Source organism: Boleophthalmus pectinirostris, unplaced genomic scaffold, assembly GCF_026225935.1.
Source record: "Boleophthalmus pectinirostris isolate CB_2022bp ecotype Guang Dong unplaced genomic scaffold, ASM2622593v1 HiC_scaffold_23, whole genome shotgun sequence".
In the NCBI taxonomy this organism is placed as follows: domain Eukaryota; kingdom Metazoa; phylum Chordata; class Actinopteri; order Gobiiformes; family Gobiidae; genus Boleophthalmus; species Boleophthalmus pectinirostris.
Window position 1 is genome coordinate 32,354,308 of NW_026571207.1, and position 21,063 is coordinate 32,375,370.

Here is a 21,063-nt window from a genome sequence, read left to right on the forward strand (position 1 = left end):
ACTTTGTGATACACTTAACTTTGATTACAAGGCCAATTTGATAAGTACAGTAGCCTTTGGTACTGCTATTAATCTTGTAGGCAAGTAAAATATGATATAATTTAGATTTAGACTTTATAAACAATTATAGGCTAATTGACAGATAAAAGAGTGAAATCATTGTGGCTCAATAAACACGGATTTTCACCTAGGCCAATTTAAATGAAACTATTTTGGTGCCATGTTAGTATATTTTACTTTGCAATAAAGAAACAAGCATTGTTGTGAAAAGTGATAATGTTGAATATATAGACTGCATTTAAATCAATCTAAATAAATGAAACCATTACATTTGCTGACCTTTGAAATATCCGCATGAAAGACAGTGAGTTAGCAAAAAGACACGGATTTTTCGAGAACTTCTCATCTTGGCGGACCTCACTATCTTGGTCAGTTGCCTGGGTGACAGCAGGGGGATGGGGCGTGACCTGACCGGCAGCAGCGTACAGCAGCGTACAGCAGCGTGGCTTCTGATTGGTCGAGCTTGACAGACGGCAGCGCTATATAAACATGGCTACGCTGTTCAAAGATAGATTTCATACGGTCTATCGCTGAAAAGCCACACGTGAACCAGAAATAAACAACAAATCGAGTACTTTTAATGTAATTTTGAACGGAAGGCGAGGGGAAATCAGTCGATCCTACATCCGAAAGGCTGTGAGAGCGAGAGGAGGACAACGCTGCCCCGCTAAACGTGAGTGAACCACCGGGGGCTTTGTAGGAAGCAATAGCCGGGGGAGATTGCAGGATGGTGGGATGAATGAGACCGGTTGGGGGCGTAACTAAAGCGCAATGGAAACTAAAGCGTAAAACGAGTGCAAATTCTGATTAGACAAATGTTTAGTAAATCCAGCTATGTCTACTAGAGTAAGCATGTAATAGCAATGTGTTGTCGCTTAACACGTGTGACATCTAATGTATACAAGAAGTTGGCAAATGACAGAATTATGCGGAATTTTGCCTATGTATACCGACAATGAAAGAATTTTAACCTTGCTCTTAATTAAATGTACATAAAACATCACATTTGAGCTTGTCTTAATCATACAAGACGTGGAGTCATGCAACTTTCTAACAGTTCTGTTAAGCGGACAAAACAGTTAATGCATTTGATTCTTTAATGTATTTTAACACATTATCGACTATTTTTGCAATGAAAAATGAGCATGCTTCTCTGGCCCCGGTTGTCTGGAGGTGGTGGGCGGACTCTGATGCTCAGAGGGCGGACTCTTGTCTGTGCACTCGGTCACACCCCCGCATTTCATAAACATGACTTCATGCCAACAAGCAAGCAGTGGTAGTGTTAGATAACTAACAGCAGGCTTTTATTTAATGAGGCATGACTCGTTTATCTCTACTTAATTTATACTAATTGTGTGAGCTGCTCAGCACTCTTTAAGTTGCATGTTTAGTAATGTTTTGCGTTATATAATTTTTAAACCCAAAGCATGTAATTGATTCAGATGTCTTAAACTTAGAACACGCACACACATACAAAAAAAAAAAAAAAAAAAATCTATCTGTAAATATATTGAGAAATCAGTGAGTTAAAGGGCCCATATTCTACTATTTTCTGATCTGTGTAATAATGTTGTGTCCTCATCACAACATACCTGGAGTTGCGTTTTGTTTCATTCACACACGTTCAACACACAAACCTTGCATATTTAGGCTGACTTCTCTCAAATGGAAAACACTCTGTTCCACCTTGTGATGTCATGGGTAATACAGAAAGTGCTTTGCTGTATTTTTAAACTCCATACACCTTAACTAGAATAATTTGGGTGATTTTGTACCTGTTATTGTCAATCTCAATGGAACTGAAGGCAGGAGGTAGCTATTAACATGAAAACTACCACTTCATGACATCACAAGACCGACAAGTAGACAGACTAATAATGCAAGGTTACGCAAACATGTGACTGGAACCAAACATTATGTTTCTAATATCAGCGTCTCAAAAATAAACTATAGTAAAAATGTAATGTATTGTACAGCCTAACATTAAATTGCAAAGTTTAAGTACATTTTTGGCAACTGGAAAAAAGGAGATGTGTCTAACAGGAAGGATAAACATTGAAATAATCTCTAGTTTTGTAAGATACGATTACAAAACTATAGTTTAGAAAATCAAACCCATAATTACAGTATGACAATGATATAATAATAGTGTAAAGATTTAGAGTGTAGTTAGTGGTTTGTTTTGGTTCAGTTGTACCAGTTACGCTAATACAGAGAGTGTAATGGAAATCCAATTATACGTCTGGAGCAGCATATGGTCAGAGGGTCACTGTGCTGAAGGCATTCGGGTCAGAGGAAGACCTGCTTTCAGTGTCAATAATGAATACGGTGTTTCCTCCAATTGACTTTGCAGTGACATCAGGCTGGGGATGTTCTACATGTATCTCTAATGTATCTCTAATGGTGCCTCCAGTTAACATCACAACCACAGGGAATGTTCTTGGTATCAATAATAGTCATTTAGTAATAGAGGTGTAACGATATCCAAGTCTCACTGTACGATATCGTCACGGTATGACCATCACGGTACGATTTTTATTGCGATATCGTGGGAAAGCTCACGATATGAAGGGGAGGCTCACGATTAGGGATATAACAATATCCAAATCTCTCAGTACGATGTTTTCACGATATACATCTCACGGTACAATATTTATTGTGAAATGTTGTGGAGGCAAAAACAAACAAAACTGTTAATATGCTACTTTTTCTTTTTAAAATGCCTTGGCAAGACTTAATCCAAAGAAGTAAGACTTAAAAGTGCTTAGTTATTTTTTTCATGTAGTCTACTCTGAAATGGAGTAAAGGATCATGGTCTATGTAGTTCCCTCTGTCTTTTTTTTTTTTTTTTAGCTATTCCTGCATAACTCTTAATTTAAGCAAAGAGACTTGTAATTCGATATATTGTGATGGCCCACGATATTATTGTGAGAACTTTGACGATACGATATCACGTTATTGTTACACCCCTATTTAGTAATTCTGAGTTATTTTGGGGTGCATTCACACTTGCACATAGACAACATCAAAACTGTGAAAAACGCAAAACTAGAAATTTGGACTAGACCTGGACTAGAACGGGATCAAACTGTGCCTACCATCAGGACTACACTGGCCTCATATCAGGACCTAACAAGGACAAGAGTGAACGTACCCTTAGTAACCCAAAAGTTTTACTCTGAAACTTTTTAATAACCTATAATCAAGTTGTATTGAGGGCTGTATGATGACAGTAATTATATTTGTTTTCTTGTACTGACTTGAATTTCCATTTGATTTAGACCATTAATTAGTTGTTGTTACAGTGTGTTACAGGGTGAATTGTTATACAGTTGTAGGGAGTATTATCTGTTACATAAGGGTGTATTGTTGTCTAGTTGTAAGGAGTATGGTATGAATGTAGCCCTGTATCTCTCACTGTTTGCGCAGGGTTGAGCCTGTTTGAGAATGAAATGGGTTTTTATTTGTAAATCATAGGTGACCAATGAGCTCCTTTGTTTTACATGCGTCATTGAAAAAAACAGAGGTTTGAGATTCGGCGGAGGGCGTGGGGGCCAGACTGATATTGATCTGTATAAAAACATGCTGAGAGATATTTCCAGGCAACCAAACCACCACATGCTTTTACTGACGGAGGATTAAACCCGCTTTAAAAAAAAAATAAAAATAATAGGAAACTGGTATGAAATGCAATACCGACATTACCGAAGTATCAGTTTGCTGAAATGTGTTAAAGTAGCTCTAAAAAAATCAAATAAAGCATCAAATTTAATCACACAATGAAATTAAGGCACCTTGTTTCCTATGCTACTGCCTAGAATGCCTCTTTGGCTTCTTAAACATAAATAATTCACTAAATATAGCCTGATGAGTCCATTGTTTATGTTGGCCTTGAATGACCCTGCTGCAGTGCATTGTGGGAGTCATAGTGTTGGGTCTGTGCGATTGTATAATGTATGAGGTGTGGCTCCATTTGCACTGAAGCCTAAATTGCACAGTCACTCTGACATTACTGCAGCCGGACTTCACATGACCCGAGACCAGGAAGTGAAACTCAGACTGCGTCCTCCTGGTAACACACCGGCAGTTAAAAGATTGGACACACCTCCTCATTCATGTTTTTTTTTTTTTTTTCTTTGGTTCTATTTTAGAGATGAGAAAATAAACAATAATATAATTTTTGTGAGATGATGAATACCGTGGTTTCTTTTCAGTCCGTTTACCTCTCCTTAACCTTTAACTGAACAATATCATTTATTGTTTTGATGGATGCTGTCACAGTGACTCTGCAGTTCATGATTACGATCTGGTTTGTCACGTATTCTTTCACAGCTGCACGTGTTATGTTTGCACTTTCACTGTTTTCATATTGTGAGCCAATCAAAATTATGACTGAGCTTTCTTCAAGGCTTCAGGCCAAAACTTGTTAAGTTACGACACCTGCAAACAGTGCAGATCAAAATAAACACTGGCTCACGTGTTAGGTGTGCAGTGCTAATAAAATAAATTCATAAAATAAATAATTAAAAAATTTAAATAAAAAAACAAACAAACAAAAAAAAACATAAAAATAAATAATAATAAAATATAACACAAATAAATTAAAATATACAAAATAAAATTTAAATGTAACAAAAATAACATAAGAATAAAATTAAAATACAATAAATGAAAATAAAGTACAAATCCAATTTTTAAATTAATGGATGTTGGGTACATTTAAAGATTAAATAACTACTTCCTTCTTTCAGGGCTTGGTTTTCCGTAATTTGAGGCTGTACAATTGCAATCAAGTCACAAATATCAGAAGAATCACCGACTTTGCACCTGAAACCAGAAAGTCCTCAACTCCAAAAGAAAAAAACAAAACAAAAACAAAAACACACAGCTAATCTTGTACTTCAGACCTCTGCAAACAAACAGGTTCGGAAATGTTTGCGATTTTTGTAGTTCAGTGTCAAATCTTCTCTAACGTGTTAATGCACTGTGAACAATCTGAAGCGCAACGCCTCTGTTTTCAGTGCTACAAAAAATATTTTAAAATGCTATTAAACTTTTATTAAAATGAACTGAAATTTTGAAAAAGATGCATTGTGTAACTTTGTTTGTCTCCATAAATTGTCCACAGTGTGCATTTATACAGCTATAGGTGTTATTTATTGCATATTTTCACAAATCTAACCTGTAATTTGGCTCGCAAGTCTCCATGGAGATTCAAAAATTTATGGCTGTACTGTGTAACTTTCTTGGCACATCTCCATGCAGACAAGCAAGTGACGGACCCTCCACACGACACATTACACATTACACCTTTTTAAATCAACCTTGTGCTCCATAGTAAGCTCCTTAGGCCAGTCTGACACATGCTTTTGAAATGTAATGTTACATAACTGTGTAGCATGTTTTGGCTCCTTGCCCAGAGCTAGTGTAGGGTAAGCCTCTGTGTCCTGGCGCTGAACCAAACTACCGTGAGGGACGTGCTTAGACCCACTGGCCCAGTTTCTCTGGACTCGAAACATTCTGTTCTTCCGCCCTTTTTTGTTTTTTTTCTTGAACTTGCTTTGTACGTGCAGGCTCAGTGTCAAGTGTACTATAGGCTTGCGCAGAAGAAATCCGTTTTAATATTATTACTAAGTGTTGAAATACTAACTAACTGTACTAAAATTTCAAACTCAATTTTGATACTAAGGAATTTTCAACATTGAGTAATAGTACTTTCTGTGGTCTTATATCTGTGTAATCCCTCAGTGGTCCATGGGTGTGTACTAGTCTATATGCTCTTATATTTGTTCTGATACAACTCAAAATCATTCTAAAGCTATTCAGGAAAGGTTCATTGTAGTGCAGAGTTTATTTTTTTTCTCCAAATTGTGTAATTTCTTGGGGGGGAAAAAATGACATAAGTTTAAATTTGCTACTAAGCCAACCACACCCCTGTTTCATTACAAACTGGACTGGAGAGCAATTAAATATTTGCAGTGTCCTCTTTGCACTGAAGTGTTCAAATTAAGATTTATACAGAATCTTTTAGCAGGTGGTCAGCCCAAAGTAAGTATTGACCTCTGCTTTAAATAGATTGTTTCACAGTATGACACTAAACCTGTCTTCTGTCATCATGGAGAAGAAAACCAGACCAAGTTACAGGTCAGATCTGTGGATAGGCAACCCCGCTCACAGTCAGAATGCCTGTTTTTTTTTTTTTTTTTTTTTCTTTTTAGGTATATTTGAGCTATAAAACCACCTGTGATTGAATACATGTAAGTAGAGCTGTTTAATGTCATACTGTGGAACATTCCAGGCAGAGCAATAACATTTCCGTAGAAACAAGCAGGTGACAGACTCCAAACCAAAAACCACCTTTTAAGGCCGATGTGCTGAAAAGTTGTCTATATTATTACTACTTCAGTTTTTGCTACTGTTATGACTACTTCTACTACTAGCCCTATTACTGTATTATCACTAAAACTTTGCAAATATTTAGGGATTTTTTTTTTTTTTGTGTGATACCAAACTCACTTGAACCATAAATATCCAAACCATAATTTGAGAACATTGTGTTTTTTTTCATTCATCAGTTAATACCTGACCCAACCCAGAACACTGAGTTACGAGTGTGATTGTTTTGCAATATATTTACTTTAGAATGAATGTGGACTGCGTGTAGAAGTCACTGTATTCCCTCAGCAGTGTACCAAAAAAAATCTGTGACCTGTGCCAAGTGGTGATTTCAGCTCACACTTCAGATTTAAAGTGACCACGTCTACAAATAGAATCCAGATAAGGCTGCAGCTACCAATGATTTCAATAGTCGAATAGTCAGTGATTTTTTTTTTTGTATTTTATTTTATTTTTTATTAGTTAGTTGGTCAGACTATTTATTTGTATTGTGAAGTACAATACAATACAATACAGTACACAGTCCCATGGTTTGGTCTTGGTTTAGTCATGTTTCTGTTCTGGTTTAGCCCCCACTGCCTTCTGTAGTTATTCCTGATTCAGTCCTGGTTTAGGTCCTGCTTTTGTCCTGCTTTTGTCCTGTTTTGGTCCTGCTTTAGTCCTGCTTTAGTCCTGCTTTAGTCCTGCTTTAGTCCTGCTTTACCAGTAGTCCTGGTTTAGTCCTGCTTTAGTACTGTTTTACTCCTTGGTCCTGCTTTAGATTTGGTTCAGTCCTGCTTTTGTCCGGCTTCACCAGTAGTTCTGGTTTAGTCCTGGTTTAGTCATGTTTGCTTTAATCCTGCCTCCTTTAGACATGCTTTAGTCCTGTTTTACCAGTAGTCCTGGTTTAGTCCTGGTTTAGTCCTGGTTTAGTCCTGGTTTTAGTCCTGGTTTAGTCCTGTTTTAGTCCTGTTTTAGTCCTGTTTTAGTCCTGGTTTAGATCCGCTTTAGTCCTGCTTTAGTCCTGCTTTAGTCCAGAAGATAATTCTGTATATTACAAGCCATATACTGTATTAAATGTGAATTCATGTAGACCCTGTGATATAACTGGACTCACTGGGGTCCTGTTTCTCTGTTTCAAATTTAGCTTTAAAGTCCTTGGTCTTATCCAGCTGCCATCAGAGGCATTTTAAACTTGGATAAAGCTGGCTTATAAAACAATCTACCCTTTATTACTGCACTTTTGATCTACAAATAGGAACCAAATAAGAAGCAATGTACTCTGTCTCTCAGTATGAATCAATATTATGATTACTTAGTTCAGTTAGCTTAGCAACTATGGGTCTTAAGAGGTACCATCTGGGATGCATTAGTTGTACTGTGTCTTAATGATACACATTGAAGATTTTTAAAGACCTCAAACATAGCAATCAAAAATGTAGTTTTATCAAATATATATAGTAGGATTTATCTTAAATGTCCTATATTACACAAAATTGACTCTTGTGATCTTTAAGCCATGTTTATAATGATGTTAACTCCTCAAAAACAAACCCACCTGTAACTGAATAAATGTAAGGTAGAGCTGTTTAATGTCAGACTATGGAACATTTCAGTCAGAACAATGACAAAGAAACAAGCAGGAAAAATCACACAATGCACATTTAACATTTTTGGTTCAGTAGAAATAATCAAATCCATCATTCAAATGATTCTAGTGAAGGTGTATGGAGTTTAAAAACCCAGTGGAACCCTTCTGGTATTACCACATGATGTTTGTGATACAGTAAGAACATTATAACCTAGTAACCCAAATAACCTTTAAATGAATTCAGCTTTGCTCATTGTTTAACTTAGATAATAATTTTACAAATTCAAACCTTTCTTTATCAATAGTCAACATCATTATCATAGTTTTATCGTTAACACGCTTTGAGCCAAATCAAACAGTTACTGCCGAGTCATCCCACCGCCGTCACTGGAAACGCACAGACTTCACTTAACTTCACTTCTGTCAATCATTTACTGCAGTCAAATACTGGCCACTCATCAAACAGAAGAAATCATGAAATAAAGGGTCTTTAAAGGGTCGATATTACGATTGTGTTCTTCTCACAAAACAGAAACCACCTTGTGATGCCATGTGGTAATACAGGAAGTATTCCACTTTGAACTACATACATTTTCGCTAGAATCATTTGGATGATTTCAGACCTGGAATTGCCAATCTCTACTGAACTAAAGGTAAAATCTAGCCGTTAAACGGCTGCTTCATGACATCACAAGGTGGAACAGAGCATTTTGAGGTTTGGGGATATAGACAGACTAATAATAAAGGGTTACTCAACATGTGTGAATGAAACAAAACAAAACTCCAGGTGTGTTTTTGATGAGGTAATAACATTCTAACATGGATCATGCTCCTGTGTGAATGAAAAAAAACAAAAAAAAACACAACTCCAGGTATGTTTTTGAGGAGGCATATAACATGTCTTAAGGCTCACAAGAGTAAATTTTGTGTAATAAATGATAATCTATACCACTGGCACAACAAGCAAAGAGCAGATTTAAATCACAAAAACTATTCTGAATCTGTTACTATTTAATTATCAAAACATGTGTTTTAATTTTGTCTTTACAGATAAAATGGAAAACCAGGACAGAGACTCCGGAGAGGTCATTCCTGTGGTGATTATCGGTGAGAAAAAATTTAAAATTTTCAACATTATTTTTTCCCCCATTGTTAATTTTTGCAAAGTCATTCCTCAAGGCGCGATCTGATTGGCTTAAAGACAGGAATGAGCTCGAGGAGGAAGGGGGGGTTTCTGATCTGTCGAGGGAGGGGTCGCTTTAGGGACTTGTTCTCATGACTGCAGCACAGGAATGGTAGTGCATTCTTTTTTCTCACAAAGTAAAAGGTCGAAAATTGTCATGCAGTAGTCTTATGTTTAGAGGAATGCTATTGAAGTTTGAAAAATAAGAAAAATAAGCTACAGAGGAGGCACACTGAATATATGTTACAGAGGAAAGACATTTATTATATTAGGAATCTTTATTTAGGTATAAGTATCGGCAGTTTCTTTTGCTCCATATGCCCTCCCTGACACCACTATTCCACATGTATACTTTGATTGGACTGAGTATTGTGCGTTGCTCAGGGACACAAAGACCAGTGTAATGACCCACTGGTTGGTGGGCGAATACATAACTCACTGTACCACATTATTTGCATTTGCTGGTTGGATGATTATGAAATGATCTGAGGTTTTTGTGGAATTGTCCGTGAATAACCCAGAGTCTAGAGTTCACTGGTGAGAATTTGGACATCTGCCCGGGTCAAAGTTCATCAGATATAGGTCATATCTTTTTAACCACACATCCTGACCGTTTAAAGCACTTTCCACTTTGGTGATTATGTAACAAATCCAACATTTCTTTTTATTCATTTCAATTGTGCAAAATTATGCATATTATTTAAGTAATCACATTTCAAATACCATTGCAAACAGAACAGAACATTTTATAAAATCATTTAAATTTTGTTGACAAACCACAAAAAGAAGTTTTAGTAGTTGTAGTAGCTTACTGACTATATGCTCATTTATTCACATAGAATTTTAAAGTTAAAGTTGTATGACATAAGGCACATTATACAAAATGGAAGTGTGAAAGGGTCTGCTACCTGCTTTCCTGCCTGGAATGTTCCACAGTATGGCATTAAACTTAACTATGTTGCATGTATTTAACTTTGGGTTCTTCCATTGCCCCAAGCGACAATGAAAAACGCACTTTATGATGGCGAGTGAGTGCGGTCACCTCTCCAGATATGTTGATGCCATTTCCCTGTCTCCATGGAGATAAAAAAGTTTAACGTCATACTGTGAAACATTTCAGGCAAAGTGGTAACACTAAAACAAGTAGGTGGGGGACTGCTGAATCCCCCAGAAAAGAAAAAAGTTAGTTATAGTTATGTAAAACTTGATCACCAAATTAGTGCTGTTGTAAAAGCTACTTTTTTCCAGCTAAGACAACTGGCCAAAATTAAGCCTATTTTGTCAATGGAACATTTTGAAACTGTCATACATGCGTTTGTGACAACTAGGTTGGATTACTGTAATGCACTTTATGTTGGTGTCAACCAAAATGTACTTTCCCGGTTGCAACGGGTCCAAAACTCAGCGGCTCGACTTTTAACTGAAACCCGGAAACACAAGAGCATCTCACCTGTTTTAGCTTCACTTCATTGGCTCCCAGTGTCTTTTAGAGTTGATTTTAAAATTCTTTTATTCACTTTTAAGTGTTTGCATGGCCTAGCGCCCTCCTACCTCACTGACTTGATCCACCCTTATGTCCCCTCTCGTACTCTCAGGTCTGCAGACCAACTCCAGCTCGCCGTCCCAAAAACTAAACGTAAAGTTCGTGGGGACCGTGCGTTTTCTGTTTCTGCCCCTCGGCTGTGGAAGCAGTTGCCATTAGTGATTAGACAGGCCGAGTCTGTACCTGTTTTTAAATCACTCTTAAAAACGTATCTTTTTTCACTGGCTTTTAATAAGTGACATGTATATTTCTTGTCGAGTATTTTGCTGTTTTTTATGTTTTTAATGGTTGTATTGTATGTGTATCATATATTTTCATCTATTGTCTGTCCTGTGTTTGTGTACAGCACTTTGGCATACTGTAAAGTTTTTAAAGTGCTTCATAAATAAAGTTGGTATGGTATGGTATGGTATAGTGCAACTTTAGATGTCAGGCTGGATAGGTATTGTCATTAGATCTGTATAGGGCTCTGTTTATAGTACATATGCAAGAAGCTGCTACTCCCACGTGTGCTTTTAAATGATCAATTAATTTTCAAGATAGATTTCCTGTTTTTAGTTGGTCTCTTGCCATTCTAGTTTCACCTGGGACCTGGAACACAATTTAAGTTAATTAAAATGCAGCTCGTTAGTGGCTCAGATTCTAGTTGTTGTGGGCGCCAAAGTGCACCACCTAGGGAATATATGGTACAGATTAGGGACAGTGAAATATGATAGAGAGAAGGGACAAAGTGAATATATGCTACAAAGAAGGGACAAAGTGTAGACCAAAGAGTAGATTCATGTATATGGTGAAGACTCATGTTGCATTGTTGGCATGGTCCTATTTGTTTTTTGTTTGTTAGGTAACGGGCCCTCTGGGATCTGTCTCTCTTACCTGCTCTCTGGTCACACTCCGTACGTGGCCCAGGATGCGGCTCACCCAAACCCTCTGCTCCAGCACAAACTGAGGGAGCAGCCCCACCTGTCTCTGCTAGAACAGGTAACTGACCAGGTTTCTATATTACGCAAAGTTTACTCTTGTGAGCTTTTAGCCATCTTATAAGCTCAAAATATTCCACCTTGTGATGTTATGAGGTGGTAGTTTTAGTTTTCCTAGAGCTGAAATTCTCCAAATCATTCTAGTGAAGGTGTGTAGAGTTTAAAAACACAGTAGAGCACTTCCTGTATTCGCAAATGACATCACAAAGTGGAACAGAGTGTTTTCAGTTTGAGAGAACCCAGCCTAAATATGCAGGGTTTATGTGCTACAACAAGTTTTGTTTGTGATGAGGAAACTATATTATATCATAGCTCACGAAAAAGCGTAATATAGATCCATTAAAGTGCATATGACACTCAAGATTTTACTAAATTTCCTGGCTAGTTATAATTCATTTTTTATAAATTCTCACTCTCCTTCCCCCCTCTCCTCCTTCCCTCTCTCTGTCCTCCCCTCTCCCCCCTTGTTCTCTCTCTGTAGGACCTGGAGTACCTGTGTGAAGGTCTGGAGGGGAGGTCTTCTAACCCTGTGGCAGTGCTGTTTGACTCTCTGCTGCTGCCGGACAGTGACTTTGGCCTGGAGCACTCGTCTCCTCTGATCTGGCGACATGAGCCCGAGCGAGCCATCCCTCACCTGGTGCTGGGGAGAGGGCCCCCTGGTGGAGCCTGGCATGTATGTACTCAGGATACAAAACCAAACACTACAACTTCACAAACCTGATGCGATGTGCAGTAGATTCATTAGCGAGATGCACAGTGGTTGTGTTCCGATAGCACTTTAAAGGGGGTGACTTAGCACAGAGAGCAAATGGAGGAGTATCAAAAACTAAAATTTTTTAATAATTTTGCCTTAATACAAATATATTATTTTAAAACTTAAATAAAAGTATTATGGCGATCTAAATATGTTATGTGCTATGTGCACATATTAATACCCCATAGAAGTGCAATACCCCCTCTTTATAGATTTATTAAATCTAAATTAAAATTTATTACAGATCTTTACATTCTGTACATGTAAATAAAATCTGTCATTTAGTTGTTTTATATTGTTAGGATTAAAACGATTTATATGCACAAAGAGCAGAGTTGGGAAAGCAGAGTGAGTGAGTTTGCTGCAGTTTTGGAAGTGACCATGGAGTTTCCATGGAGATGTTATTACTTTGCCTGGAATGTTCCATGTTATGGCATTAAACACATCTATATAGCACAGGGGTTTCCAACCTGTTGCTCAGGAGCTACCAGTAGCTCTCCACCCCCTTCCTGGTAACTCGCCAAAGGATTTCTGAATTACACTTAATGTCTTGAATAAGTAAAATTTGATTCATTAAATGCCTATGACCATTGTACATGTTAATTTTGATGCCTAACTTTCTGCACTAATAAATGAATAATGGTTTATGTTTTATAGGCTTTTAAGTGTACCTCATTTAAGGTTTGCAGTGGCTCTTAAATATACACCATTTCTTGTGACTGCTAAAATCTGGCATTTTCGTTTTATAAAAGTTGCTCACTGGAAGAAAAAGGTTGGCGACGCCTAATCTAGCATTTATTCATTACAAGTGTTTTTATTCCTGTGAATAGGGTTGCCTCTCCCCATATCTGACCTGTAATGTGTCCTATCAGCATTTCCCTTGAGATAGATAGGATTAATCTCTACCATGGAACATTCTAGACAATTCAATAACATCTCCACTGAGACAAGCAGGTGACTGACCCTCCATCAGAGAATTGGCACTATGCACCTTTAATCGACAAACTGCCCTAAACTGCCCTAAGCCATTCTTTATAGTTCTTCATTTCAAAGTGTCATGTTTTTAAGAGGAACTGCATTTTCAACATTTGCAAGATCCTGGTTTAGAAACTTTATGTAACCTCTGTGTTGGCAACTTAAAGCACGAATCTGCAACTTTTCAGCTTTTGGCCTCAGTCAGCTTTCAGTTGTTCTTTCTTTGTGTACTTGTGGAATGTAACTTTTTGGTTGGGGTCTGTCACCTGCTTGTTTCTATGGCAATGTCATTACTCTGCAAGGAACGTTCCACAATATGGCATTAAACAGCTTTGTCTTACATTCAATACATTCAAAAATTCCTTGAAAAACAGGCATTCTGACTGTGAGCAGGGTCGCCTCTCCACAGATCTGACCTGTAACTTGGGTCTGGGTCTGGTTTGGGCTCCGTGAAGATACAAAGGTTTAATGCCATACTGTGAAACATTCCAGACAAAGCAATAACATCTCCACGTAGAAAAGCATTTGACCACCAGAAAAGTTAGACAATGCACCTTTTAAGGTCATTTTGTCAATAAGACTGCTGTTTATCTAATAACATTGAGACATGAACTTGATAATTTTCCCAGAAGGCCTCACTGTCCTTGCTTTTTTCAATGAAGACACTTCCCTATCTGACATTAAGTTATCACCAAAAATCAACTCCAGACACTAACAACACAAAACCTTTAAATAGTATTATATTCTTAATCTGCTGGATTGGAACCAACAATTGCTTCTTTCTTTTTGTTCATCATACCAAAGTAACTACAATATATTGTAAATAAAATAACAACAAAATTTTTTTTACTGAAAACACATTAAGCTTAAAGGTCCTATATTACCGTATTTTCCGGGCTATTAGACGCGCTCTTAAGCCTCTAAACAACATCAAAAAACTACCGCGCGCCCCGCAATCCAGAGTGCCCCATACACGAATCCACTCGAGTGTCCCAGCACGATTTCAGTAAACTACAAAGCCGCACCACCCGCAGCGCACGCAAACACACACGGAGCAGACAGCGAAACACGCCCGCAGCCACACTCATCAAAAGCGAGTGCAATGTGCCACTTCTAGACACAACTGAACAACTGAGTCACTGAAAACACGCCAACAATCCAGCGGTCCCAGACAGCACCCTCCCTACACGCCACAACTGAACAAAGCCCAGAGTCATCGTGAACGTGCCAAACAAAGTCCAACTGACCCATATAACTGTTGTGTTTTGTTTAAAGTCCGGTGCTGTTTATTTGTGAAAAAAGTTCGAAAATAGACCATTTAATGACAGTGAGTCTTATAATCCAGAGCGCCTAATAGCCCGGAAAATATGGTACACAAAATTGACTCCTGTGAGCTTTAAGCTCTGTTATAGTGATGTTACCTCATCAAAAACATGCTTGGAGTTGTGTTTTGTTTCATTCACATGTTTGAGTAACCCTTTTATTATTAGACTGTCTACATTTCTGAAGTTCCAAATGCTCTGTTGCACCTTGTGATGTCATGAAGCAGTAGTTTTCAAGTTAGCAGCTGCTTTTAGATTGGCAATTCCACGTCTGAAGTTCTTCAAATGATTCTAGTGAAAGTGTATGGAGTTTAAAAACACAGTGGAGCACCTCCTGTATCACCACATGGCATCACAAGGTGGAGGTGGAGTGTCTTCCGTTGGAGGGAAAAACTCAGCCTAAATATGTAGGGCTTATGTGCTAAACATGTGGGAATTAAACAAAACACAACTCCATTATAATACAGATCAGACTCTATATATTTTTGCTACTTATTTAGAATTTATTATTACCATTTATATTTTTTTACTCTTTGTTATTATATTATATTGTGATGTGTGAGCGTCTGTGTCCAAACAATTTCCCTTGTGGATCAATAAAGTTTGTCTAAGTCTAAGAAAATGGTGTAATATGAGCCTTTTAAGTGTTAAGCTATGACATACTAGATCATAATTTTACATTTTATTCATCTTAAAACCTCAATATCGAAAACTGCTTAGTAGGAGAAACAAGGTCATCGACTTCCTGTTCAAACCCATAGAACTGATCCTGCCTCTAATGCAGGTTTACCATAGACCACAGCAGATTCTCATGTTCATGTTCATGTTTTTGTTGTTGAGCAATGGCAACGTGACATTTTTTCTGTCTGACTTAAAAAAGAAAAGAAAGAAGTAAGTATAGAGAAGTGTGCGGAGATAGCGGTAGGTGAAATCAGACTTTCTAAGCATTCAAGCCTCAAACGCAGGACAATACGAGATGACACAAACATGCATGAATCAACTGAATTACAACTTTTAATGAGATATTGATGAGAGAATTCTGTTATAACATGATTAAAAGTTCAGTAGTCAATTTTAGATAATATGTTACCTTCAAATATGAAATGAAACATAAAATAAAATGCATAAATATTGTGAATGCAGCTTAAAATGTTCAAATTATAACTGAAATTATGTTGTTGTTTTTTTTTTCAGGCAATGGAGGGGTCCATGTTGACTCTGAGTTTGGCAAACTGGATGGAGCTGCCGGGACTCAAGCTCAAAGACTGGCTTAGAGAGAAGCGCAGGTAACATCATCTAAAAACTGGGATTTGACCAGGGACTAAACCAGGTGGGACTAGAACAGAGACTAGACTGGGCAGGACTAGACCAGGTGAGACTAGACTGGGTGGAACTAGACAGGGACTAGACTGGAGACTAAACTGGGACTAGACAAGGCATAAACCAGGACCAGATATGAACCAGACCTAGACCGAGGACTAAACTGGGGACTAGACTGGTGATCTGGACCAAACACTTGGTCTAAAACTCGACCGTGGACCAGACCGTGGACCAGACCATGGACCACACCATGGACTAGACAGTCTTATCATGTTAGTAATACTTGTGTCTATGTTTTTAGCTTATTTGTTTTTCAAATGAACTAAATGGAAATCAAAGTGAGTTTGCACTTTGAGGTTTGCATAAAATGGACACATGCAAATTTGATTGGTTTTTGACTTCCTGTCTATGTTCACGCTGACCCTTAATCACTTACGCTATATAAAAAAAGTACCTGCTAATTTTACTAAGGTCAATGGACTTCTGGGGAAAAAAAATTCTACATACTTTTATAGCTTTGGGATTTGACCAGTTTTGGACTTGTCTTGTCAGTTGGTTTGCTTTTGCCTTGTTTAGAGCTGATTTAGACTTGGTTTAGATCTGTTTTTGTATAAAATTAGTATATCAACAATCACTGATTAAAACTTTTAAATACATTTTCTATAATTTTCTTCCTCAATATTTTTGCAGAAATGTGCGAAATGACAGGGCCACACCTGCAGAGATAGCCTCATATTACCAGCACTACGTCTCCCAGAAGTCTTTGGAGCAGAACTTTGCCTGCGGGACGACAGTTACCGAGGTGACCAGAGTGCACGGCGACGGAGAGCAGCCGTGTTGGAGAGTGACCGGAATCCAGCGCCGCGAAGGAGAGGAGCTTGGAGGTAAGAAAGTAGAAAGGGTCCGCCATCTGCTTGTCTCCATAGAGATATTACAATTTTGCCTTGATTATTCCACAGTATGGAAATAAACAAGTCAATGGTCAGGTGTATGGAAAAGCCAGCCTGCACATGCTAAGAATTTATATTTTTTAAGGTATTTTTGAGCTATAAACCACCTGTAATTGAACAAATGAAAGGGAAATATGCTTAATGCCCTACTGTGGAACATTCCAGGCAAAGAGATAACATCCCCATGGAGACGCAAGAAGCAAGTAGTAATTTAATCCACACATTTTGACTAACTTTGTTCAGTCTACAACAGAATTACCTTGTTATTTGCGATACCCACTATGGTTACATGTCATACTTTTTTCTCATAGGCATGGGTTTCAGACACGTGAAAAATTAGGATTGTTGTCATAGGAATTCAAAACAAAATATTAGATATCACAATGTTGCATGTAACAGGAATTGTATGTTTATCCATGGGGATCTAAGTTCTAAAAAACTAACACTGATGCCATAGCAATAAACAATTTCAAACTAAATCTCTTTGAATGGTGACAAGTCCTCTATTTTGCCTATTCATGGGTTTCAATTTTCTGTTATATGCATCATGAGATTCAAAAGATTCAAAAGATGGAGTTCTAACTAAAATAGAGTTGAACCAGTCTAACCTTTGACCCTAACATCCCTGACTTCATTTCCAGATGGCTCCACAGTCTCGCAGGAGGTCCCATTCTCCATTATGGCGCGTAACTTGGTTTTGGCGACGGGGACCCACGACATCCCGGCACATCTCGGAGTCGACGGAGAGATGCTGCCCTTCGTCTGTCACTCGTTCTGGGAGCTGGAGGCCGCCATCTCTCGCGGCGAGCTCGACCAATCATCTGAGCCCGTTCTGGTGGTAGGAGCGGGCCTTACGGCTGCAGATGCAGTACTGGCCACTCACCACCTGAGTGCACCTGTGTACCACGTCTTCAGACGCTCAGTGACCGACCCAGGGCTCATATTCAACCAGCTGCCCAAACTGCTCTACCCAGAGTACCACAAGGTGAGGACGAGGAGGAGGAGGAGGAGGGAGGATTTTATTTCATTTTATTGCTATGCCAGCAATGTTCTGCAATATGGAATTAAAATGATGTATAGCTTTAATTTCATTAATGTGGATTTCATTGATTGCTCAAAAAGAGTTATGAGTGTAACTACAGTTCCGCTGATCGCCAGAGGCTGGTGCTGAAAGCTTCTGGTGGTCAGTAATGATGAAATAGACCATTAATTTTTTTTGTGATTTTTACTGCTTCTCCACAAATCAGAACTCTCATTTATAAAATGTGCGAATGTACACAAATGTTACCTATGTGAATTTCTATGTCAAGTTTGTGATCAATAAAAACAACTTTATATAGAAATGAGCAGTCTAGTCCAAAAATGTTACTTTGAGGAAGTTTGTTTTGTCCGTACTTACATTTTTGTAAGAATTACTAGTTTTATGAATGAAAAAAATGCACAGCACACTCAGATGGCCGATGTTATTTAAAAATAAAAAAAAAGCTTTTGGACATTGGCCATCTGAGTGTGCTATGCATTTTTTTTTTCTTTTTTTCAGTTTTAAATTGCTGCTCTTTGCATTTGCACTTCTACAAGAACTTTAGTGTGCGTTTTCTGTTTCATTTGAAGTTTTATAAATAAGGCACCAGACCTTACTTGTCTAAGTTTAAAGCCATACTGTGGAACATTTCAGGCAAAGCACTATCTCTATAAGGGAGAAGAGTGAATCTGAAAAGTTGCATAGTGCACCTGGACCAACTGGTGTATTTTTGTATTTGTGCTATGCACTGTTCAGACCTGTTTTTGTTTTTGTTTTTTTAATAATTTGCTGCTCTTTGCATTTGCACATCTTGTAGAACTTTTTTTTTTCTTTTCTTTTTTACCTTGGTTATTTTGAATGACTTGAATTTAACACTTCAGTCGGATGAAAGGATGCCCCCTGCTGGTGAAGGGGAATAATTTCTATGTTAGCAAATTCATCAGAAAGCCCCTATGACTTTCTATGATTTGTGGGCACAAATTGTAAAAAAAAATTACACAAAATTGAGTTTATTTTATTTTATTTAAATTTTTTTTAGCAGAAATCTCCTAAACATGCAAAACATTCTAAATGTTTCTTTTTTATTCCAGGTTCACCAGATGATGACGCAGCAGCAACACGGCTCTCCCTCCTCCTACTCTTCCTCTTCGTATCCAAATTACCTCAGCTTTCCAAAACACAGAATCATCAAATTTCTCCCAAACAAAAAATGCATCCTTGAGTCAGACTCGGGCCAGCAGACAGCAATCCAGGTCTCCAAAGCTTTAGTCCTCATCGGATCCTACCCAAATCTCTCCTTCCTCCCCGATCACGGCCGGTCACTTGGAGTCTACCCAAATGAACCTATTTCCTGTCGGCGGAACCCCATTGATGTTGACCCGTTCACGAACCGGGTCACGGAAGCACCCGGGATGTATGCGATGGGCCCGCTCGTGGGAGAAAACTTTGTTAGGTTTTTAAAAGGGGGAGCGCTAGCAATCGTTAGTGACCTGCTCAAAAGGCAACGGCTACAAGAGGAAGACCCGTGGGTGAGGGCAGACACAGAGTGGAGCATGAAGGGGTGATGGACAAGAAGAAGCAGGTTGGACTTGGAAAACAAAATGTCTGCTGTAAAAAAAAAAAGAAGAAGATTGAGGATTTCAGAAGAGCAAAGTGCATTATCCACAAAGTGCTATGTTTTTTCATCATCCGTCAATACCATCTGAGTAAAGCCTATAGAAAGCTGCTGGTTATAAAGTAAAAAAAAAAAAAGTAAAAAATAAGGCCATGGAAGTATAATAAGAACTGGGAGATGAACCCAAGATGGCGTGGTGTTGTCAAGTGCCTAAAGAGATTTTTTAATTTCCGCATCACTTCTTGAATATTGGCCTTGCCCCCCTCTGAGGCTAAATCTTGCAAAAACTAACTTTAGGCACTTTGAAAATTTAAAACAATTCTAAAAAGTTCATATTGTAAAAATATAGAAGAATCTCTACAAAATACAAATGCTATGAAAAAATATTTAAAAGTGCAGCTGGAATAACTCCCAACATCAAAAATTTAACAATAAAATAAGAAGAAAAGTGAATTTGTTCAGCAATAATGTAGATCTTTTACAGATTTTATTGCATTCAAACTCAAATAATCTAAAAGTTCATAATTTTATTATAATGTATGTTCATGTACTCACTTTATTTTATTTTTTAACCAATAATGCAAAATATGTATTACAGACAACATCACTGACATTCCCAATTTCTTTCGCATCTTCTCAAAAAAATAAAAATAAATAAATGCAAACAAACAAACAAACAAAAATAACAGTTCTACCAATTACAAAACTGGGTTATTATTATTATCATCATATCTTTATGCCACAATGTCTGAGCATTGTCTTGAATTGCATTTTCGAAATGAAATGCGCACATTTTTTAAAGAGAGGCAGTGGCATTTTAACCATTTTAAGTACTTTTTATGTATATTTATGATTGTATATTTATCTGGTAAATTACTAACTTTTAATATTAAGGAAAGTGGATTTGATTGTATAATTGTATAATATGGTGTTACATAATACCTGGAGATATACTGAAATTTTAATATGCACTAACTTCTATTGTTTGTCCAATAACGCTAAATGAAATTCTGTCTCTTATTTTATATGGAGTTTAAACTATTTTTTGTACAGTTTGATTATTCATGGTGTGGACATTTAACTATTAAAGCTTTTATACATGGAGAAAATAAATGTGTGTGTTTTTAATCAACTAACCGGGCTTTGACATGGGAACTGTTGGATTTCAGGTGACATCACAACATTCTAAGACCAATAGTTAACACAGACGAAATGAATATTGTTAAATAGACAAATATATACACATTGTTGGAGAGTAACAGATTACATGTACCGCCGTTATGTAATCAGAGTACAAATTATGAGTAACTGTATTCAGTTACAGTTACTGTTTCAATGAGTGGTAATTGGATTACAGTTATTTGCTGAAATAAG

General features: G+C 37.6%; 1 protein-coding gene across 1 annotated transcript; it reads left to right on the forward strand.

The window, feature by feature from the left end:
• Positions 1–564: 564 nt before the first annotated feature.
• On the forward strand, positions 565–20,802 carry osgn1 (oxidative stress induced growth inhibitor 1). Its single transcript, XM_020922107.2, has 8 exons — positions 565–733; positions 9,077–9,133; positions 11,597–11,733; positions 12,214–12,405; positions 15,978–16,069; positions 16,794–16,987; positions 17,695–18,038; positions 19,166–20,802. Exons 2-8 carry the CDS (start codon positions 9,082–9,084, stop codon positions 19,637–19,639), a joined length of 1,485 nt encoding a protein of 494 aa, XP_020777766.1. The 5' UTR covers positions 565–733; positions 9,077–9,081; the 3' UTR covers positions 19,640–20,802.
• Positions 20,803–21,063: the final 261 nt, after the last annotated feature.